A 24,997-nucleotide genomic window follows, 5' to 3' on the forward strand; every position below is an offset into this window, starting at 1 on the left:
TTTGGCCCATGCTTGCCCTTACACAAAGTTTACTGAAAACAGCAGCTGTAGTTTTTCCATCATCCTAATAAACAGACAAACAAACAAACCAAACCCAAAACATGATCTCCTAGGCCGAGGTAGTAATACTAATTATTGACTGTAAAAGAGGCCAGCCTGCATAATGAGTCTCCATCCTTAATTTTTCCCTTCAACCACCACACCCAGCGTCCTGCAGGCTGCCACTACTGGAAAGTTGCTCTTAATAAAAACTCTTCCCTACAGGCCTGTTAGTTTTCTCCCTCAAAAGCTTTTCAAAGTGCTAAATTAAGAAATAACCTATGTAAATTAAAATGACTTTTCACCCTCCACCCCATCTTATTTTATTTGGATTGTTTTGCATTGCATGGTATTAGACTATTATATTTAACAAAGCCTGAAGAGGGATGCATTGGCTTCATGATTAAATCTCTTGTTTGAGTGTAGTTTTCTCATTTTTTTTGTGGTTGAATCACTGCATTTAAATGTGCAACCCAAACCAGATGTTCCATGAACCAACGCCTCCACCTTTATTGTAGATTTTTTTCAGCGATCAACAGTAATAATACACAATTATTTCTTTAAGTGTAGATGAAGACAGCTCTGAGACAAGAACTAGAACAATAATGAAGAGTGGGAGTGCAATCTAGTCAATACAGGTATATTGTTTTTCAAACAGAAAAAAACAAAACATGCTAATTTATTGAGCAAATGTCAAACCTACACTGTAAATATTGAACCGACAATAAATATATTCTCGAAAGGTGTGAAGAGCACTTCATTTAGCCAAGTGTCGTCTCTCGGTGCTCTGCCAAGATTCTGAGCTCATTACAAAAACAAATCCAGCGGTTCAAATCGGGCTCAAATTGAGTTGTTTTTGCAACATGTTGTTTTTAGACACTGTGATGATCAGATGAGTTAGTGTTATTGAGACCTTCTCTTCCACAGCAGGCGAGTTTAGGTTTAAGTCTAAACAACGTATAAATATAAAGATATAGAAGGATTGCAACATGATGAAATGTAAATGTGTTTTACAGCAATTCCTGGGACTAGAAAACCAGAAAATCAGGGGTGTTACATACTCAACCATGACTCCAAACCCAGCCCACAAATTGACCTGAGTTTTGTAAACTGCTCCTCTTCTGCTGAAAATACTCCACAACAGATAAATCACGCACTCAACTCGTGCTCTCAACCATTTCAAATGTATTCATGTGTTATTTTACCCAGATTTACTGAAATGGGCATGCGAGAGAAATGCAAGAAAACTGGCTCCCTGGCTGCGTCGGGAAGATAATGAATAAGTCAAATAGGACTGCAACTGCCACATATTTTATTACCAATATCTCTGAAATATTTTTCAATTAATCAGTTAATCATTTAGCCTACAAATTAGTTTAGAAATGCCAATCATAGTTGTTATGAGCCATTATTTGTTTGGCTGCTGCTGGGAGAACCTGCACCTGTGTGCCACCGAAAAAGTCTTCAATGTATAACATTTAGGTAAAAGAAGCAGAACCCGTCACCTAAAAACAACTTTACTTTTTATTACCTTTTTTATTTTTCTTTAATTCATCTGTATTCATATGTAGATCTCTGTAAAGATTGACCGGCCCACAGGAGAGGATGTCTTCACCCGGATAGTCACTGACTACAGCCTGACTCCCGAAATACTGGCCATTGCCCCCCGAGGATTTCTGCTGTCAGACTGGTGGCCGAGTGGATTCCAAGTATATGAGACAATTGATAATACTGTGTTGATACCGATGTCACTATAGATTCTGCTTTTTGGTGCACTTCTTTATCAATCCCATTACTGATTTCTGATCAATTTCCTGTGTGGAGAAAAAAAGCAGGTCTACGCAGGTTTTATCTGCATCTGAACACTATGTGTATGACATTAGCGAGCATTTGTTTTTTCATTTAGGTTTTTCCTAGTCAAACAAAAAAATCCCTCCAAGCTGTACAGATGTGCGACTCGGCATCCCTTTATTATAACCTCATAAAATGTTTGAGCATATTTTTTGGTGTTTCTACCCTTACTTGAAATTATTATTTAAGTCATTAAGAGCTGCACTGTTGTTATCTTTCTCCATGAAATGAAACCATGCTTTGGGTCATTTCTTCTTTTCTGCCATGAATCCTTCTTGTTGCAAGTTTCAAGCAGCAAACCCACATGAGTTGATGTCACTGTTTGTTTTGAAAAGCGCAACTGTCATAAAACGTGCCGGCATTGACTGAATGTATTGTTAAGCTTACGATTCTGATGGATCGTACGATTTGGAACCAGTTCTTGATTCTTAATCTTGCTCCTGAGATTTCTATATTAAATGACAGACACTAAAGAGCTTGCTCAAATGTGAGCAGTCCTCGCTGACAGTTGTTGAGTTGTGCAACTCTGAATTTTGCATCTATTTAATGAGTATCTTTATCAGAAAGTACTTGGCATTTTTGAGGGCACTATATACTCTGTATATTCAAATAACCTAGTGGATACTAAATGTAGTGCACTTCTGGATGTGACAGTACACAGGGAGTGATTCTGGACACAGCGTCTGTTTCTTTCAGGCTAATTCTAATTTCAGTTTAACATCCTGTTGCTCTTCCCTTTTCAACCTTTGTTGGAAAAGTTTTATCTTGCTGTATATGTGCACATACATGAATGGTGCGGTCAAGAAATATCAATTATTCTATTAATATTCCAGCTCTACACTGACGTGAGTGTTTAAGAGTTATTTGTTTATGTAGAAGTTTCTAAAAGAAAAGTTAGACCGAAAGAGAGACAGGTGGTGGTGCGGGTCTAATGATGGACTCACTCTGTACTGGCTGGCTGGAGGAATCACTGGGAGGTCTGGACGCACATCACACAGAAATACTCAACCACACATGCAGGAACACAGTCTGCTCAGAGTGGTCAGGCTTCAATAGCAGCCTCATCCATGCCCCAGTATAATAGGGCCTGGGGGAAATGATTCACTCTTCTGTTTATGTGTGTCTTGTTTTACGCAGTTTATTGACTCTCAGCAAAAAACACACTACCCAGTGCACTTTGTGTGAGTGTGCTGGTGTGCAGATGTTACCTGTGCAGACTTCCTTGTAGGTGGGGTTAGGTGTGTACCCTCCTGCGTAGCCCACTTGGGTAGAGTAAACCCCTTTTTGTCTCCAAAACTTCCTCTCCGCTCCCCAAAAACAGCCCATTCCTTCAAGAGATAACAAAAAAAAAAGCTTTGATGAACAGCAGTCTATTTCACAGACACAGAAAAGGCCTGTGTGTGAGTTTTTATGAAGCTTTAGAGCTGCAAATAACAATGAACACAGAGTAACTGTTTTCGGGAAAACTATTTTGTAAGATGTGCTCTTTTTTTATTATTTATTGATTATATTTATCTAATTTATTGCTCCTACCTGCCTGTTTGCACTGTTGTATATTGCACATTTGTAGGTTTATAGGTTTGTGGACTACCATGTTGTAAATTTTAACATAGGGGTCTATGGGGATGTACTGTGTTTTGGATCAAGTTGCCATTCACAGAACTGCAGGTTTCTGCAAGATATTGGCTTCGATTTTCATCCCCAAAGGTTGCAGATTGGTTGCAGCCCTTCTTAGCTTAGCCCCATTTACTTTCTGTATAAACATACATAACAAACACCAGGGTTCACATATGGTCAACTTTGAAGGTCAAGGATTTACATGGAGGCCAGTGTGACTGGGATTCACTGTTGAAGCAAGACATGATGTTAGATATTTAAATAATGACAGGATTTAAGTTAAATGAGCTTAACTAGCATAACAGCTTCAAGTCAGTTTCCACTTAGTAAAATCAATCATGAAGTTAATTTGAGGTCATATCAGGATGCAAGTTTTTCTTTTTCCTTGGATGGCAAATGTACGACCTTCCCAACTCTGCCTCTGGTTTACCCTAAAACTCTTATCCTAACCTCTAACCGATACCAGTCCTCACCCTTAAACCTAACTAACCAAACCAACAAAGACAACAAGTTCTGGGGAAAAAGTGGCTATACTGATTAGTCAAATTGCTTTCACTGCATGGTATGATTTTTGACAAAACAGACACTCACCAAATATGGCCGTCTCTGTCCCTTCCGGAAAAGGTGGAACAGTCCTGTTGCCGTTCACGTCATGTTTGGCTGCAACAAAGACAGAATAGGAGGCTATGAACATTATAGTAATGAAGGAAATCAAAACTAAAGTGACATCAATGTGGCAAATATTAGCACATGAGCTTCACCTCTGAATAAAACTGAATGAAGGATAAAAAAAAGCCTCTTTGTTTATCTGCTTACTTATCAATCCTAACATGACCAATGGCCCAATTCTTTGACCATACCTTCACGACCAGTCATCCCTGTTGAACTGAAAAGCACAGCACGAGCATGCTGATTGTAATAACAAAAACTCAGATTAAAAAACCCTCGAGCTCGACGCAAAAGGGGCAATTACATCATATTTTGACTTGCAACCGCTGCACCCAGGACACTACAGCAAGCATTAACCACGCAATCAAGTTGAGATAGACCGAGCGTGGCTCTCCGAAGTGTAGATGACGTGACTGCAACTCTGAACGAATCTAGTCAATTATGATGTAATATTTTATTAGCATGTGTTGTACTAACACAAGTAATTAACCCCCCTGCGTCCAAGAGGGGTTCTCATCTGGCTCCTCTGTATTGACTCCAACATGCTCAGTTTAACTTCCAGCGACTGGAGTGTCAGTGGGCGTCCTGCTGATTGGCTCATCAATTCCGCCTTAAAAACAGGATCGAAATTGCCTGTTGTAGCTCATAGCTTGTAGCGCATCTCTTTGAGTTTGCATACAGAGATGAGAAATTTGTGCGTCCATCTTTAAGACTTTGTGCAGAGATATTTCCCAACGGTAAGTTTCAAAAATTTTGATTACATGTATGGAAAATACTTTTACTGCTACAATTTGTTTTACACATTTTTGAATAATATTTGTGTGAGGAAAACACATGCACATAATATTTCTATTGCTGCAAAACTGTTACACATTCACAAACTTGAATTTGTGAAGAAAATTACTTGTGTACATCATTTCACAAGCTCAAAATGCTAATGATCCTTATTTAATTTCATATATTTGAAGTTACATCCTAATAAGAAGGCACACTACTGTTGGCTATAAAAAACCATTTCAAGATTTGTTTATTTTATAATGATTTAAGAGTTATTCTCTTTTATAAATTGTCCTAAAATACCACCTCATGCGACAATTTTTTTGAAACTGTTCCCATTAGAAATATTTTGTATTCGGATTTTGGGGGTTAATGAAAACCCGCCTCCTGACTGCTGTTGGGGATCTGGGCGTGTGAAAGGGTATGGAGAGAACCTGTGTGCAACTTGAGTAAATGTTCCACCACTGCCTGTCAGTCTTTATGACTTCATTTTTACCCCTCATGGGTCATTTTTAAAAAGCCAGCGTGATCACGACGACACCAGAACTAAAATGCAACATTTAATTACATCATTGAGAGTAAATAGCAAGGCAAGTGAGTTTTCCCAAAAGAATAGTTCTTTTTTCCACAGAGAAGCTTCTGGAACGGCAATGACTACTTCTCAGGATCTACTTCTCTCTCTACTCTCCATTCAGATCTATCTGTAGGTTTTACAAGCTGAAAACTAAAATACTCCCACACTGCATTTAACTAATTTCCAAACAGATTTCCATATGTGCAATATATATTTCAAAGATTAAGTGTTTTTCATAAGAGTCCATCACCAAAGAAACAAAACCCAAAACATACAGTACACACTGAATTTAACTCACACACACACACACACACACACACACACACACACACACACACAGTGACCCACTTAAACAGTGGCGAGCAGCTCTGCATAACTTCGTAGCAGCTGCATTCACTCCAATCAACACAGAGCCAGAGGTGTACAAGGACCCATTTGAGGCCACCCAGCCACCTGGCTGAGCTAACATGCATTAGCGGTAGCATGCCGTAGGCTGTGTGTGCGTGCATGTGTGTGTGTGTGTGTACAGATGGCTTGCTGCACAATGCTGTGGGGGAGGGAGATGGATTAAAATAAATGGGATGGGGTAGAATGAGAATGAACTCAACATCTGGATCCCCCCTCCTTACACCCTCCTCCTTCTTTTCACACGCACACGCACACAAACACACACACACACACACGCACGCACGCGCACACACACACACACACACACACACACACACACACACACACATACACACAGAGTTCATGCATGGAAGCATAATTGTTGTGTGGGGCAGCATGCCTATAGACAAAAGCAGCCAGATGGATACTGCCAACCATCAGCAGCCCTTCAAACGCACATACATACACATCAAATCAGGATTTGTTGGGGAATTTTTGAAAAACAAAAAAACAACAAGAACTTAAAACTTCAATACAATTGAAACTTAAATCAGTAAACAATAATTTGGTGCCTTTGAACCTCTTGTTATAATCCCCTTCAAATGTAGACAAAACAAAATTATTTAAGACATAGACATACATAAAAAAGAGAGCATAAAATGGAAAAAAAAAATCATTAATTTAATGACACAATCCTAATAGCAAAATAAAATCAACAGAATTGCTTTATAAATCATGCTGTTGATGTTTCTGTAATTGTTTCCACTTATCATTTTGTGCAATTTTCATGACAAAATATAAGAAACTTTCTGATTCTTGATTGTACATTTTGCATGTCTCGATTTATCTTAATATATTGAAATAAACTGTTTCATTTGTTTGGTTGACCATAACATCCATATGATGTGATTTCTACAGCACCCTGCCCCTTTGTTCATGTCAGCCATGTGCAGAATAGGAAACCTTCAAGAGCTTGTGTATCTTTGTGGTTTCAAAATGAAATATTAAGATCCTGTATCTGAATACTGGTACAGATACTCTTCCTCCTCCTTTCTCCTCCTCCTCCTCCTCTCACATTATCTTCTATGTGCATTAGTAATGGCTGCCTTCAGGGACCAAGAAAGGCATGTTCATTACTGACTACAGACACACACACGCACACACTATGAGATAAACAATTTAAATGTAAATGTCAGTGGGGAAAGACAATAAGTCCAGACAGAATACTAATGAGTCTAACATCTGTGTGTGTGTCTGTCTGTGTGTGTGTGTGTGTGTGTGCATAGAGAGCATGATTAAAAATAAAACAAAAGCCTGGAAGCAGAAGATGCAGATCAGCTGTCTGTCACTTATTTCCTACTGTACCTCTAAACACATACATGCTCTGAGATGTACACACTTTACTTACTAATAATGGTTTATATCACACACACACCAGCACCAGCACACACACCTTTACTGTTTCTGGAAAGATCAGAAGAAGAGCTGAAGAAACCACAATGTATTTGATCGCTATTTTTACCGGTGAATTTGCACTTGTTTTAAAGGGGAAGCACTCATTTAGTGACACATACTTGCATTTCTGTTAACTAAAGTAAAGTAAAGTAAATTGTTAACTGGCTCTGTAGCTTTCGTGCACAAGACTTGATGTTTAATTTTAGCTCTGCAAAAAGAAAAAGTTTGTTCCCACAGAACCAATGCAGCATGGATTTGTTCTGCACTAGCACACTGCCATTTGAGCTGCTTATTTTATTTTGCTGGTATTTTCATGTCCTGTTCAGAATTTTGGGTTTAAGTTGTGTGAAAATTACTGGACTTGTGCTGCACAGAGAAAACACATCTCACTGGACTTCTAAATCTAAAACACAAGCACACAAACAAATTAATATGAAGGATGAGGTGCCTCTAATGACATTCAGCACTGTTTTTATAAAGGTGACCAGTGGTGGAAGACTATGGAGATCCTTTCCTTAAGTAAAAGTATTAATACCGCACTGTGAAACTACTGGTATAAGTAGAAGTTCTGCAGTGAAAATGTTACTTAAGTATTAGCAATTAAATGTCAGGAAAATGTACTTTAAGTATTAGAAGTAAAAGTACCTAATGCAAAAAAGAACCAACTAAAATGCCCCCCCAAAAAATTATTTAAAACATTAAAAAAATGTCTAAATAATTAAATGTTTACCAAAATAGTTGGCAATTAGTTTTCTGGCTGAATGATTAATTGACTATTTGTTTTAGCTGTACTTGTACAAACTGTTTTGTAATTTATAACGAGGCAATATATTTTATGAATTCTTACATTTTTCTTGTAAAGTAACCAAGCTGTCAGATAATACAGTGAAGTAAAAAGTAGTATATTTGTCAATGAAATGTAGTGGAGTAAGTATAAAAGAAAAGAAAGAATGAAAATACTAAAGTAAAGTGCAGTAGTGAAGTGAATGTACTTGAATATAGGTGATACATATGACCACTAAGGAGAATTAAGGTAAAGTTCTTTTTTTTTTCAGGGCTTGTCAAAAAAACAAAAAAACACAACCAACGAAACAAAAAAGTGGATGATGATAGAAAATTTGCATTGTGGTTGTTCACATAAACTGCATTTTGATTCAAATAAAACCCCAGCATAAATGTATGATGATTAAGGAACTGTTCAACACTTTAATAAGCACATATACTGGCTTTCTTTCTGAGAGGTAAATGAGAAGATCAATACCATATTAATGTCTGTGTATTAAGGACGGGGTTCAAAAATGGGAGGTAATTAGCTTAACTTAGCATCAAGACTGAAAGCTGAGGGAAACAGCTAGCATGTATCAAAATTTTAAAAAATCAACATTATCAATGCCTCTAAACTGCACTGTTTATCAGAAGAGGGACATGGCCATTGTTTTGCAAGTCACAGGTAAGCTCAAGTCCTTGCACTCAGCTCCCGAGTCTAGTCTCAAGACCTCAAAGTCCTAAACTTTGATTTTCAAGACCTACAAAGTCATAATGCACTCTTCACCAAATGTAACGCTATTCCAACAACAGGGCGTTGTTGTATTTCCATCTGTAGTATTTGAGCCACACATTTTACATACTGCAATTCGTTTTTCACTGACCACAGCATAGTTTTTGTACGCAAACAAGATTATTTATGGTGTTTTACTTTCCAACTGCCGCTCAGTAACTTAACATTAGTACTTCATGGTTCTCTCCTGCAACTTGACTAAATGCTGGAGTGGATCTGAAGAATGAAGTGTCGACTCGCTGGGAATGAACAGGGTTAACGTAAGTGCTTGAGAAACTGAAGGGAAATAAACGTATTCATGGCACACTTACATTAAAAAAAATACTTTTTAATGTTTGGGCTTGGGGAGGATATCGAGTAATTTCAAGTCCAAAGGCTCAAGTCCAAGTGAATTCACTAGTAATTGGTGTTAAAGTCGAGTTAAAATTATTTTGTTTAATTTTGTCGAGATTGAAATAATAAAATTTGTGCATCGATCTGACTTAATGTCCACGTCATAACATTCCACACCTCTGCTTATTAACATGCATCTTATTTAATATGATATGTACACAAATTGATGTAGTGTTGTCTTACATCGGCCAGGGTGGTAACTAGTAAATTAAATAAATAAACTGTAGAATAAAAATAGCCTCATAACCACACAAGGCTAAGATGAGGGATAAATGATTTCCCAAACATAAGAACGAAAGAGATGAAAATGAATACCTTTTCAAAAACATTCATTAATATTCTATGGTTATCTTTTACTTTACATACACACATGCATGATGACACACACACACACACACACACACACACACACACAAACTGTATATACAGAGGCATTTTTCTAGAAAGTAATTATTCAGAGTGGCACCCCTTTGAAATGCCTGTTTTCGTGGTCGCTTTTATCTCACTGGGAATGATAACAACGCTTCTTGTTGATTAATTGAATTCATATTCTTGTTTGAGGTTGCAAACAATATGTGTGTGAGTGAGACTCAATACTTGGGGTTTCTTGTATTTTCACAGCATTGCTTAACCTTGCATTAGCACTCTAAGAAGACTGAAGACACAAAAACACTGAGGATGTGCGTCTAGAAATACACAAAATATAGCATTTTCCACGCTTGTGTTTTTATGAAAAAATAGAGGGGAAAATACTGCAGGTTGTATTTGTTTTGTATCTTGTTTTGATGAGCAGAATTATGTTTATTTCAACTGTATGAGGGCCGGTTTCTGGCTGGTTTGTGCGAGCAACTAATTTTCTCTTATTTGGCGGTAAAGAGCAGTGAACGAGGTTAGAAAGCACTTCAGGACGCTTCACATCAAACAGCTAGCCACTTCATTTTAGGAACAAGTGTGTGTGTGTGTGTGTGTGTGTGGGGTGTGTGTGTGTGTGTGTGTGTGTGTGTGTGTGTGTGTGTGTGTGTGTGTGTGTGTGTGCGTGCGTGCGTGTGTGCGTGTGCGTGTGCGTGTGTGTAACCAGCCTGCCTCCCAGTCTCTTCTACAGCTCCAAAAATCCTGTCACAATAATAAGCCTGATCACTGAACAGGCCTATATCCATGGTGACATCTATGACACACACACACACACACACACACACACACACACACACACGCACACACACCCCATTAGTGCTGCTCTATTTCAGCTCAGGCCTGCGTGTTAAGACAGGCAGAGCTGCTCCAGAATCAGCTCTCTGTTTTATCTTCACCTCCTCCATCACTTTTCAATTTTCTGTGGTGAAACTACAGAAAACGATTACACATACACGATTAAAGTGAAACGAACATATCAGCATTGAATTTATTGTTGTATAAAGACCACATACTGTATCATTACAGTGATTTTGATCATTTAAAGTTGCATCCTCAAGATATTCATCATCATGAGAACGGTGGATAAATCATTCTGCAGAGCAAGTTTCGCTACATTTTGCCAAGATAAAAACCACAAGACAAAGTATCTTACGTCACCCTGCACACAGAGCTGACTGAGATGCTGAGTCAGGCTCGTGCGTCACAGTCTTTGATTGTGTAGCACTTTCTTTCTTTTTTACTCCTTCCTTAACTTTTTTTCCCTTCATTGTTCGCCAGAAGCATAATATTCAAGCACCATGGCTGCAGCGAGAACAAACCCCAGGTTTTCAAGAATTTAGAGAAGTGGGTGAAGAGAGCGGAGGGATGTGATAAAGGTCTCCGGCCAGTCTCGAAATGGGAATGTGCCCATTACATAGTCAGTGTCTTACAAAGTGTCTAAACAAGAGGGGCACTGTAAAACAAGTCGGTCAACTGAATTTTGGCAGCGCTCAGAGACCAACACACAATCAAAGTAGCTATATACGAAAAACGGCAGAAAATAAACTTGAAGTTAAAAAAATACAAGTTGTTATACAGCTGTACTGTAAAGGCCTGTATCTGTGCCATCAAAAACATGTAAGAGTAGACACATGGTTAATCCCCTGTAACACCAGGAAGCCCATAATAATGATTGTTATCATCAGCTAATCTGTTGGCAACTTTTTCCAAAAAAATCAATTAATCATTTTGTCCGTACATGGTCAGAAAACGGCCAAAAGTCTCATCCAAACTGACATCCTTAAATTGCTTGCTTGAAGTCCGTGTAAAGTGATCATTAAAAAGTGTTCTGAGTTTGTCACATCACAGAAAGATGTGTTATTAAACACCTGACCAAATCTGAATGACCCAAAAAATCGCCAAGTAGGTAAAAGAACCGTGAAAAAATGCACAGTATTCTCTGATATGAAACGCTGGGGGCGTGTCCGCTGGAGGCGCAGAGGCCACGCCCAATCGCAGGACTATGCTAATGATGCTTCTCATTTTTATATTACTACATTGTCAGGGGCGGGGTTATGCTGAGTATAGCTCCAGTGTGTCATCGAGCTGTGGTTTTAGGCCCGCCCCAAAAAAATCTTAAAACAGGATTGTGGTGAAAAAACAGTCAATAATCTAACACCACAATTCAGCACTATATAGTAACATTTTTTCACCAATCAGTTTCCAACATTTAGAATGTGTTTTGAAACAAATCTCTGAATTCACTTATTATCTCTTATCTGATCATCTAATTACTTATTTGATTAATCATGTGAGCAATTAACTGGAAATCTGTTACTTCTATTAAAAGTCAGCTGACCACAACACGCAGCAAAGCATGACAACTGAGCAAACTCAAACATCAAAATATGAGCCCAAGGAAATAGCCCGGGCGCCAGAAGAAAATGTTTGCATTGTACTTTTCTGCGAACAAACAATATGTTATATTTACATGATTTGTTTCATATTGCAGTTTCTAAAGTGACGATATAAAGGCCTAAATTTGTCATCAGGAGGTGGAGGGGATGGTGGTTGTTGTGACACCTTGGTGAGAAGTCTGCTGAGCTGCAGACTGCTATTCGATACCAACACCAGTTGTTTTTTACCACTATGTTGCAGTGTTTCCACGGTTGTGGCACTGAACCTGTGTGTTGTGGCGGGACATCCTTATGTTTCCGAGCGCTGTTCATTGCACTGAACCTGGGTCTTCTCAAAAGACATTTTCGAGCAAAGTCTGTGGCACTGAATATGTTTTTTTAGCAGCAAATCACAGCGTTTCTCAGCAGTGTTTGTGGCACTGAACCTGTTTGCTTTTAGCAGCACATCGTGGCGTTTCCCATCGCCTGTTTCTCTCTCTCCCTTCCTGCTGCAAATTAAAGGCTCAGAGACCAGACCCGGGCGTCACAGCGCAGCCCTGAGCCTGGAGAGGAGCTACAACCTGGCCTGAGCATCCAGGGCTACCCCTTTCTCCTCCCCCTGGAGCTCCAGACCTGACAGTGATAAATGAAACACTGCAGCTAATGTCTGGCTAGGGGATATTGGAGAGTCCACACACACACACACACACACACACACACACACACACACACACACACACACACACACACACACACACACACACACACACACACACACACACACACACACACACACAGAAAAGATTGCCTCAACTGCAGTGCAATTAAATCTACAAAGTAACCTCCCCCCCCACCCTCTCCTCCTCCTGTGTCTCTCTCTCTGATTGCCTGGTTTCTTCATCTTCCCCTGCTCCCCCTTTTCTTATCATCCTCCCTTTACATATCCCTCCTCCACCCATCTCTCTCTCTGTCTCTCTCTCTCTCTCTCTCTCTGTCCATTTATTTCTCCCCACTACAGTGTTCCTCCCTGCCTCCCTCCGAGCCTCTCAATCAGCTCCTCTGATTGCCATCATCGTTTTTATTACTGCCCATCATTACAACCATCAGTGTTATCCGTATTGTTCTGCTACTGACAGCCTTCTGTGCTCGCCTCACAACACACGGCACATCTCAAGGAAGACGTGCTTTAATATTTTAAAGGTTTTGTGTTTGAAAAAACAAACTGCTTCAATGGGCTTTCGACACAATGGAGGAGATGCCTCCCCTTGTGAGTCCATGTGGTAGACATGCTTAACTATAGCCTTTTCGACATAATGAAGGTTTAATGTGATGGATTTAATATTGAGAGTTATCCCCATGAAATTGTCTGGCAGAGGCATTAAGATTACATTAAAATACAAGTTTAGCTGGTCAGTATCTATCCAACTAATTATCTTTAATGTAATGCTTTATGTAAAACATGTGTCCAGCTGAAGATAACTACATTTTAAGCGCCAATGCTCTTTCTCTACTTGAGTCTGTTCAGGTCCTTACTGACCTCAGGTCTTTTTTTGAAAATCAGTTACAGTAGATTTGGGCACATTTTACATTAGTTTACTCCACATCCACCTTGATATTTCAAACATGTTTGATATTTAGGATTTAAACTCTGGATGATTACAGTCAGTGGACCATACCCCTTATGAGCAAAATGACCAAAATGCACCCCCTTTGTTAACCTGCCATCCCTCTCCAGCCAGATACAGACTCAGACACTGTTGGAAAAAGGAGATTTTTAGCTTTCTAATTATATCAGTCTTGGTTTTGTACTCTAAATAGTAACCAAAATAGGTCACATTACCTAATATCTGTCACTGAGCCATGACTTTAAGAAAAAAGGCCTTCAGCTTTCAGTATTGTGGCCGAAAAGATACGTGACAGAGCCCACTGGCCTTTTAAACTTCAGGAACATCCTGCACTGCCAGGGCTGTCTTGAGAGTGAAAAATACACAGAAAAGCTTGGGGACACTTTTAATTTGTACCCAATGGGGTTACAAAAACAAGCATACCCAACAACATGGTGCATGAAGACGAGAAACTCTGTCGTTACAACTGCGGTCAGTTGGACGAATGAAGTCAGCATACATTTTAAGCAATGGACGTCACTTTAAAATATTCACAACTTGGATTTATTTTTTTCTGAAAACACCTTTTCATTCTTTTGACCGAAAAAATTCGGACTAAAGGACTACTTCAGAGGCAGGGAGTAAAATAAAATCCGTCTCTCTTGGTAAATCCATATTAATTATTCTTTCGTGCTCATGGTTTCTGTGAACTAAATATAATGATTGAATTGAAGCATGTACATACAGACAAAAGTTTAAACAAATAACGGTGTATTTGCTTAGAGCTAGCTCACTGGTGGCAACCCAATGGGTTTTAAGAGGTTTTAATGAGGTTTTTATATTCTAAAAAATTTTATATTCTTATATTCTTCTAAAAGCCAACACTTAATTTATTTAAAATCAGAGGAAATTCACTGTCCTGGAACTTGTGCTGTTACTATACTCTTTAGGCTTGCATTCATATTTCAGGGGCGTTATTCAGTTAAATGACACAGGTCTGTCCACCCTGTTAAAAATCAGTGAATTACATACTGATTATTCCAGTAGAAATGTGAATGTCCTAAAAAGACACTTAAACAAAATGCATACTCATACAATTTTCATGTATTATTGATAAAGTTGTTGTCTTTATTAGGTATGTAATTCTATAGTTTTGTCCCTTATTTACAACCAAATTACATGAACATTTATTATTGTGAAAGCATGAGCTGATAAAGGTGTCACCACATCTCCTCTCTGAGGATGAATGCTTTTGATGTGAGTGCGTGAAATACAATCAGTCCACCATCTTTTTAAGTGCAAAGTGCATTAAGTAGTATCTCCTGCACCACACCATCTGACACAATTACTAATGGAACACACACAAGCACACGCATACACTCCGACCAGCATTCAAACTACACGCATAGCTGTCAATCAAGTGTTTCAAAGGTTTAGACAACACGAAGGAAAGAACAAAACCGGAAACACATCTTTCTAATACATGTATAAGGTGAAGAAGTTGTAGTGCTGAAGATAATTCAGTGTTATTATGGCAAATGCATCCTGAAACCAGAAAAATGGATCTTGTTTCAGTTCTCACAGACACGGAAACTGTAAAATTGCTGAGAAAATTTTCATATGAAAATAAGGGCTCTCTGCATTCACACATAAATGTACTGGTCTTCTGGTCTGGTGCCTCTTGGCACAGTTTTTGTGGCACGCAACCTGGGTGTTGTTTTTTTTTTTGTCTGTTTGTTAGTTTTTACCAACAAATCACAGCAGTACCCAGCAGCTTTTATGCCACCAAACATGGATGTTTTAGGCCAATCATGATCTTTTCCTATCCTTTAACCAAGTGTATTTGTTTGTGTTGAACCCCCAGGAGGGTGCCTATCGTTGAAGCAAATTTTACATAGTGGCCAAAAGAGGAATTACGATGTCCAGTGATGCCATGGGGCCTAGACTGACTTTTTCCCATTGACTTACACTGGGAAAGTTACGTCTGTAAATCAGTGTATACATTTTTGTAAGTGTCAAAAAGAAATGACTCCTTTCAATTATATTTACAATTTAATACTTACATCTCATGTTGTCACACATGCGACCCTCTCGTGCATGAGTAGATTTAACATACAGATACACACATGCCATCTCGTTCCATTACATTAGAGAGAAGACATCTCTATGTCTGATATCTCCGACACTCTGCAACTCACACCAAAACAATCTCGACTGATAAAAAGCACTACGGGTAAGAGGAAAAATATGTATTTTTGATTTGGGGTGATCTGTCCCTTTAAGTAAACCATCTGAGCACTTCTTTCATCCAATAGTACCCCTTATACACCTCGCATAATCTTGTGTTTTCCATTAAGATGACACAACACTAACATTAAAAATGTGAGTGATAACACGGTTAACCTCTCAGCCTCAGTCTCTGCTTTGTTTCTCTTCCCTTCCATCTTTTCACCTCCATCTCTCTTATTCTCTCTGCGTCTCCCTCATCTTTTATGTCTCTCACATTCTCCCCTGAACACCCGTCATTTTGCCCGTCAAGGTTATCAGGCCACCGTGTAAACAACAAAGAGCTCTGCTGATGGAATCACTCACACAAACACACTTTCATTCGCCGGTATCCCTCTGTGTTGTCGTGGTAACGGCTGTGACAGCGGTAAGATGGATTGAGAAGTGCCTGAACCTGATAACGCTGCACAGTCACTTAACATGTACAAGAGACGTGATGGACAGACTGATACGGGTTTACAGCACCGGCTTCACCTGAATTCACCTAACTGATGAACTGCTTGGCCAAAAATATGTGGACACAAGAGCACTAGTCCTTTACTTTGATTGGTGGAAAGTGAGAAAGACGTATTCACATCCTTTGCTTAAAAAAAAAAAAGTTTAAGTAATTATACAACACTGTGAAAATGTTACTTAGGGGAAAGCAGTTATTCAGTTTTTCAGTTCAGGGAAATGTATTTTAAGTTTTGAATTACGTGGTGCAGAAAAATCTTCTCAGTGGCTGTTATTGTTGCTGTTAATACATTATATCATTTAATTATTATGTCTCAAGCATTAATACAACAGCAGGATATTGGTGTTGGTTAGGTAGAGCTCGTTTTTAATTTTTAACTGAAAATTATCTTTATAATCTTCTGATTGTTTCCCCATTAATTAATTGTTTGGTTGTAAAAATTCAGAAAATATTTAGAAATGGCATCACAATGCCCCTGAGACCAAAGTGACACCATCACAATGTTTGTTTTGTTCAAGCAATAGTGTAAACCTCAACATTATTAAAAGTAAATAGTAATTGAGACTGTTAATGAAATGCAGCTGAGTAAAAAGTACAATATTTGCCTCTGAGATGAGGTGGTGTAGAAATAGAAAGTGGTCTAAAGTACCTCAAGTGTGTACTTAAGTAATAAACAGACTTACTGGATTTTCTCTGGGGGAAAAGGGCATTTTTTTGTTGCAATTAACAGCACAGACTGGAATAAATATGAATTTAAAGTGTCATAAAGTGACTTAAATGTAAGTTACAATCTCAAAACATTTTTTTATATGTTTAATGTAGAGAAGAGCAATGATGTTACACAGGTCATCTACACTGTGCGCTCAAACATATCTAATAGATTATTTTTTATACGTATGTAAATATTAATGCAAAATGTATGCAACAACATTGTAAATTTGAACATCTAGAATTTCACACAACAAAATCCACTTGCTGATATAAAACATGGGGTATTATTAAAAGCTCCAGTACAGTTGAGGTAAAATGTTTTGACTGGAACGCACCATGGCTCATTTTTGAGTCATGTTGGGTTTACATTTGTAAAACTCACCTGGAGCCGAGAAAAGCTATTTAAAAATATGTGAAATCTTAACAATGATAAGTCTATGATCAGATCAAGAACTCGCAGGCAGGACAAGCAGGAGGAAAACTACTGTGTATAGTCAGTGGGCTGCATACCGGAGAAGTAAACCTGGAAGCTGGATTACTTTCTCGCCGTATGCGCCAGGTGAGCAACTTCATGGGAATAAATCAGCAACATCTTAGGTCTAATTTCTGGGTATTATTAAAGTCTATGGTCTCCCCTTGGTCACCCAGGTGAGTAAGCAGCTTCATTTTTAACCACATACACCTTAATTATGTTAGCACCACTGGCCGTTCTGACACTGCTAATGGTGGCAACAGAGCTAACAGTGATAACATTGTCAACAATGCTGAGGGAGTTTTACAGCTCAGAACTGAGCAGGTTAGTCACCAGGGCGAGCTGGGGGGACACCGGAGGGTGAGCACAATATTTACACAGCAACACAGTTGGGTCGGGACAGCGTTATTAGTGTTAATTAGTGTTAATAGCCAAATGAGCCACGCTGCTAGCTTGCTAGCTCTTACCAGACCCTGCTGAGGTGCAGTGCAGTAAAAATGAAGACGAGCAAAATTAACCTTTAGACCAAAAAGTGAAACCAGTCAAAAACAACATCTGCAGAACCCATGAGTGTTCAGCTTACAATCATATGTATCAAAGAAAAGCCAGAAATACCCACATTTAAGAAACTGTAACAAATAAATGTTTGGTATTTTTTACTAAATAAATAGCAGAAATGAGTATCTCCACTTAAAATCATTAATGCAGTTACTTTATCTTTACCAGCAAAAGCTACGTGAGCTAACTGTTAATTGGACTACAGCTGGAGCTGTTCATACGGACAGAACCAAAACAGCAGGCTGACGGGTTTTTGGCTGATATTTATGATGGATATTCCCTGTAAAAATGAAAAGTTCCACTACAATAAGCTGCAATAATAATGATTTACACCCACAAGTACACCTGCTAATTAAAAGACCAGCTGCTGGATGTCTGAGTGGATCCGAATTAAGCTGTGATGAGGATGACATTAACTTCTTCATTAAGCTTTTGATTTCAATTTTTCTATCCATGTGTTTAAATGTGAAGGGGGAGAGGTTTAGCTGAAATGTCAACTAAGGGTATTAATCTACAGGTAAGCTCAGAGTACAAGTATTAGATTTTTAAAAGGATCTTAAGGCTTTAATTTGATATAAACAACCACTAAAAAAATGAGATCAGACTTGATACCTCTTTTGAGTTTGATTTATCAACAAAAACATAGAAACTTTTAAATGATTCTGCAGTTATTACACTGTAAGAAGCAACTAAGGTTTGTTAGTGGACATTTAGTCTTTATTATTATATCAGACATTACTTACTTTGTATTTAAACTGCTTTGTTTGTTTGTTCATTTTTGTTTCAATACTTAATCTTCTGTAAGAAACTGCAACAACAACCACGTCTTTTCAGGTCATTGGTGTTGATGCTCAGACAGTTCAGTTTGGGAATAAAAAGATGATTTACAGCAGGGCAGAAAAAATTAGAAGACTAAAATATTGTAGGGCTTACTATTGCCGCTTTCATAAAATATTTACACAATGAGACATTTGATATATAATTATCACTAATGTGGATATAATGACTAAGTGTGTAAAGGCAAATAATAGAACAGCTAGAACAGTCTATAAATTCAGAAAATTGTTTCACTTTACTGTACTGCAGCCTTTAAAATCCGGAAATTAAAACACTAATGATATCGAAAAATCTAAGACAATACGTGGTCTCATATCACAATATCCATATAATATCAATATATTGCCCGGCCCTACTCTATTATCTAAATTCACTCTATGATCAACAATCAATAGCTCCAGAAGAGCTACTAAGTGGACTTGATGGTGAAATAATATTATCAACTTCTTTTTCCGAGATCAAGAATACACTTTTAATCTCAATTTTTAAGCCAACCTTGAGGAGAACTCAGAAAAAAAAAAGTTTCTTCACAACCTCTCAAAATCTCGTTTTTGCTGACCTCTGGTGGTTTAACTTCTCACCTAGCTGCAGCGATACACAGGTGTAGTCCAGGACACCGTGACATCACTGCAGGGCGTAGCTACAGGTGCAACAGAGCTCATTTTTTACCACAACTATCGAACTACTTGTTCCAAGGTCAAGGGCTTTCAGTCCATCATCCTGTCTGCACAGATCTGAATCTAAAAACACTCCCATTCAATAACAACTGAGTAAAATATTCCAAGAGGTCAAACATTACGGAGACATCGGCTTTGGGTCTTTAGTTGAGGCTTTTGGCCTGACTGGCCTGCTTCATATCCTCAGGGTCAGTTTGAAGACAAAACAATTGATCCAATCACAAAAAAATAAAACATAGCAGCCGCGTTTTAACCTGTATATTAAGATTTTGCGCTCAAACAGGCATTTAAGCCATTTCCCCAAAACACTTGAATAAAAATCCAATCGGTCTGGTCAAAGATGTCCAACAAGCATTCAAACACAAACCTCTTGCCTGGTGCAGGGTTGGCCTTCCTCTGGCTGCTAGTAGACTCTTTGAGGTCAAACATCCGTTCTTGGTCAGATACATTTCGTTCTCAAAAAAAATACAAATACATTGTTGCCATTAAAACTGCAGGTCAACTTATCGGATTTCGTGGTCATGATGCACTTTGTCTCCGAAAAACCTGGTCGGGTCCGATGGCTCCAATGCGGAATATCGTTCAAAAAGAGAAAATCGCTGGTTTTGTTTTGTGGTTTCCATAGCCCTTTCAGAAGCTGAGTTTTCGGTCTTTTGAAAGTACTTTTTCATTCTCGTCTTTTCGGAGTCGAAGCAGAGCTTGTCCCCATCCACCACCACCACCGCCACCACCACCACGCCTGGACATTTCTTGATTTCCTCTGGCGCTGCAGCCCTGAGCCAGACAGACAAAGGAGGGGAAGCCCTGCCAAGTCTCTCCACTGCAGGCATGGCTTTTTCCTTTCCTCTCTGCTCCCTTGCTCTTTCTTCGTCTCTCTCGACTGTGGCAGCGTTCCCGAGAAGCTCTGGCGACGCTCCAGCATGTCTGCCACTCCGTCTGAACCTTTCCATCCATCCATCCATCCATCCATCCCAACCATCCTTTTCGCAGTGGACCCCCGCCCTCCTAACCCACATCCTCCTTCCCTGTCCAACCCCCTCCAGTCCGGAAAACACAAACACACTTTGGGTAAATCATTCCAAACAAAATCTAAAAAAACTCAAAACACTTAACATCTTCCGATTCCTCTCCATCTCTTTAACACTGAACCCAAATACCACCGAGTCAATATCTTCCCCACGCAACCTTTACACTTACTACTGTCATCTTTCTCTTTTTTATGTTAGAGGGTGGTGAGTATGTGTGCGTGTGTCTGAGTGTGTGTGTCTTGTGTCTTTTGTTCAGTGCCAGTGCAGATCTATTCATCATGTGCCAAGACTCAGCGCCCTCACTTGTAGTGAAGAGGGGGCACGTTGGTGCCAACTGCACCAACTGCCAACTTGGTGCTGCTGTCGGTCTGTTTGCACACACAAAAAAACTCTCTATCTCACAAACACACACTTTTTTGTTGAAGCCATTCACATGTTAGAGTGACAATTATCCTTTAGGAAAAATAAATAAACCAACAGATGTATGGATTATTGAAAGCTAATCCTGATGTTTATTATTTAAACCTGATGTGTAGTGCCAATATCCTTATTCACAGTCTTCAAATTGGGGCCAAGCAGTCATTCAATACCAATTTTATTGACTTTATATAATCATATTGATATGCCTTTTTTTTACTATATTCTTTTATCTAAAATATTGATTCTGAGCTAACTGTAAAGAAAAATAAATAATGAAAGAAGTCGGTAATCATTTTTGTTCAGCGTGCTTTAAGACGTTTTTGATATAATTCAGAATAATGCAGCACTTGTGCATGTCATTAATGCTATCATTTTAATTCTTTTATGTGATTCAATTCAAAATTAATGATAAATAAATTCATAATTGACCAGTGGCTGAGAAAGATTTCCATATTTACAACATTAATAAGCGTGTGCAAGCATTCACACAACCATTCTTGGTAATAATAAGGCATTTGCATATCATTAATGTCTACCATTCAATGAAGACTTTGAAAAGACTAAAGTATGACACACTCTCATGCCTAAAGACAATTCGACTTTTTAGTCGCATACTATGAGATTTGCAAAGAATGGGGATCTTCAGGGTCACTATTTACAAGAGTACAACTAGCTTCCTTTTATGATTATTTCCCAAAAAAATGTATGCCTAACTATATGAAAAACCTATGAAATTACATATTAACTCCTTATTTATCCGTAAACATACATAAGACTAGAGACACAAGATAAAAGGCATCATATGTCGGCCGTATTTTTGTCAGTTCTGCATCAGTATAATCTCATGATGATTTTTCACATACTTTGTAAATATGACCCAAAGCTGCTTTATTTTTTAAAACAACCAACGCCAGCTTCAACTTGACCTTGTGGTGAGACTGCTTTGTAACCTGCAAGAATGGTTACAAATGAACCTCTAATCTCAATTTTGGGTGCAAAATGGTAATCTGAACATATATAGTGTCATGAGAACTGGACAAACTGCAGAGGAAGACTGTGTTATACCATCAAAAGCTCTAGAACTACTGAACTTACAATGTGATAAGACTGTTTGTGAACTACTGTACCATGAACATTTATGAACTTTAAGTCTCCTTGTATGTGGTTTCATAACAAATTTACCAGCCACTGTTAAGCAATATTTCAGCAAATATTCTAGGTTGAGGTGGAAACTTAGATGGGTACATCCCTTGTTTAGTTATAAGCCTGGTAGCTGGCAGATTTGGTAATTTGATCAGTGTAATTAGATGCTTTTAAACTGCAGCAGAAAGTGGTATTAAAGTAGTAAAAGTGATATTTTACTACAGAAAAGCAACAGGGTGTATTCGTAAGAGTATGCATCACAACTTCAGGGTTAATTCTCATATATTTAAGTTAATGCAGTGGCGTTTTTAACTGAAAGTCAATCTTGTTATAATGTTAAGAGGCAGACTGGAAAATTTGCGCATGCGCAGTATCGGCTACTCGGTGTTTATGTAGCAGCAGGTGCTAACGGCTAAAGTAACTGTTAACGTAACTTAACTTCATTAACGCTAACTTACATCTATATAACTGAATCAGTTCCCATCTTGTACGAAAGGCAGCACCGCAAACGTTACCCAAACATAACCATAACAACAAATAAACCAGCAAACTACTCCTGTTTGGTTCGCTGCATAACGTCAGTGTATCACAAAGTTATATCATACTTGCTACAGAAGCTAACACGCTAAAGCTTACCGGAGACTTTCATGCTGTCAGTCCGTCCGGGGAGTGCTGTCTCTGCGGTCGGCATCTCGGCTTTAGAGGCCATGTCTCCCATCCTACTATTGACAAAGTGACGCCAAACAAGACGCAGCCTGGAGGAGGAGACCATTGAACCAGCAGCGACTCACTCCTGCTCCACAGTCCACACCGAAAGCTAGCTCAGTTAGCTAAAGCTACATAACACATCTTACCTAACGACAGCACGAGGCTTGTGTAACGACAGTGTGTTACTCAACACTGACCATAACAAAACGGCATGCTTCAATATACTAAACACACTTAAAACGCAACATCAAGCTTTTCTCACTTAAGAATAAGTATGAATTTCTGCGCAAATAATAACCCTAAAAAGCAGCCTAATTATTGTGAAATTCACAACTTTTTACTTTGACTTGTTCCTTCCGCTATTTTGTTTACATCACCTGCGCCAAATAAAACTTCTCACTACTTCTTTGTTTTATTTTATAAAGATGATGGTACACTTTGAACATGAGGAGTCTACACTAATCATTATGTGAGATAATTTGTTAAAGTTATAAATGGAGTTTGGTATTATTGCAAAACTGTTAAAAAAAAAAAAAAATAGGCTAACATTCTAGTGGTGTTTTAGTAGTGTTTTTTTTTTTTTTTTTTACATCTATTTATCACACAGACTCATGCAGAAGCCTTTAAGAAGAAGAATTTAAGCGACTATCAAAGAGAAAAAAGAAATCATCCAGAATATCATCCAAAAATTGTGCTGTAAACCATTCTTTTGAAAACCAAAAATTAATTCAGCATTTTTAAATTTATCTTGGCATTCTTCCACATTTCATTTTGCTTATATCCTCACTCTTGGTTTCTTCTCTCCCACTCCATTCTGGGAAAATCACATTCCTAATAAGTGATAAGCTGGTGAGAAAGTCTGGTATCTGAAATATTCATCTAAATTAAAAAAAAAAAACCCTCAGGGGAATAACAATTGAGACAACTGTGGATGTATACGACACAATTTAAAATTAATATTATCGCAGGCCTTAAAACCACAGCTGCGTATTTACCATTTCTAATGTTAAATATTGGTTAATCCACTCACTTTTATACATAGAAAGCTGTTTACCCCCATTGTCTAAGACATAGTTTGACCTACAACCTCTCTTATAATATTTAGTTCCAGTCAGTTTAAGGCACTCTGACCCATGTAGCTGTTATACACAGCAACTGGCTGGAAAAAAACAACATTTCTTTGACAGTCCTGTCCTAACTTGTGATTTTCTCAACATGTTTGATGCAATCAACACCAAGTACCTTCTGTTTTTTTCTTCCTTCATGGTGATGTTTCCTTATAGTTACCACACATGATTCTAGATATAAACCATAATTTTCATACAAAATACCAAAAAATGGATTATTGGGGAACTGAGGTAACTGTTACATTTCTATCATCTTAATGCGCTTATCCAAGGTGTATTTTTCAACCTAGCCCCTATGTTTTGGATGTTTTTGGGTCTAAGTGACGAATGGGAACAACCACTTTTGATATTGGTCTAGTATTGAGCGAGAGGGCTGATGTCACAAAACAGGCTGCAATGTAACCACTTGGGGCAATTATAACACTGTCAAAGTATGTCAGCTAACAGCGCTTGTTTTTGCTGCTGACAGGCTCAGATTGTTATTTTAAGTGTCTGACACCATTATGGAAAGGACCTTCAGTTGTCATCATTTTTTGAAAGAGTAAGATCCTTTTTTATAAACTGTTAAACACACTCCATACAGAGTTGACAGAAACAAAATAAAACTCACAAAAAGCCATCTTAGTTAATCTATCCACTGATTCAGCAATCATCAACTCTGGTTTGGTTGAAATAAACTGTTAATTACCCAGTTAAATGTGAAAATATGCTAAAATTGTTGTTTATTTAAATAGAGTTTGGTTGCTTTGGTGATGGATAGACAAGGTCTATCTCTATAGGGATCCTTTCCATAATGTTGTCAGACACTCATAATGACAATCTGAGCCTGTCAGTGGCATAAACAAACACTTTTAGTTGATATACAT

General features: G+C 38.3%; 1 protein-coding gene across 1 annotated transcript in view; it reads right to left on the reverse strand.

Annotated features, from left to right (window-relative positions):
* The window catches only part of msra (methionine sulfoxide reductase A), a 41,399-nt gene extending 18,227 nt beyond the window's left edge, over positions 1-23,172 (reverse strand). Inside the window, exons 1-3 of the mRNA XM_042504038.1 lie at positions 22,933-23,172; positions 4,099-4,167; positions 3,099-3,218 (exon numbers count right to left, since the gene is read on the reverse strand). Coding sequence (XP_042359972.1) covers positions 3,099-3,218; positions 4,099-4,167; positions 22,933-23,068 — 325 coding nt within the window. The 5' untranslated portion in view covers positions 23,069-23,172. The remainder of the gene's footprint in view (positions 1-3,098; positions 3,219-4,098; positions 4,168-22,932) is intronic.
* Positions 23,173-24,997: the final 1,825 nt, after the last annotated feature.

Source organism: Plectropomus leopardus, chromosome 16, assembly GCF_008729295.1.
Source record: "Plectropomus leopardus isolate mb chromosome 16, YSFRI_Pleo_2.0, whole genome shotgun sequence".
Lineage (NCBI taxonomy): Eukaryota > Metazoa > Chordata > Actinopteri > Perciformes > Serranidae > Plectropomus > Plectropomus leopardus.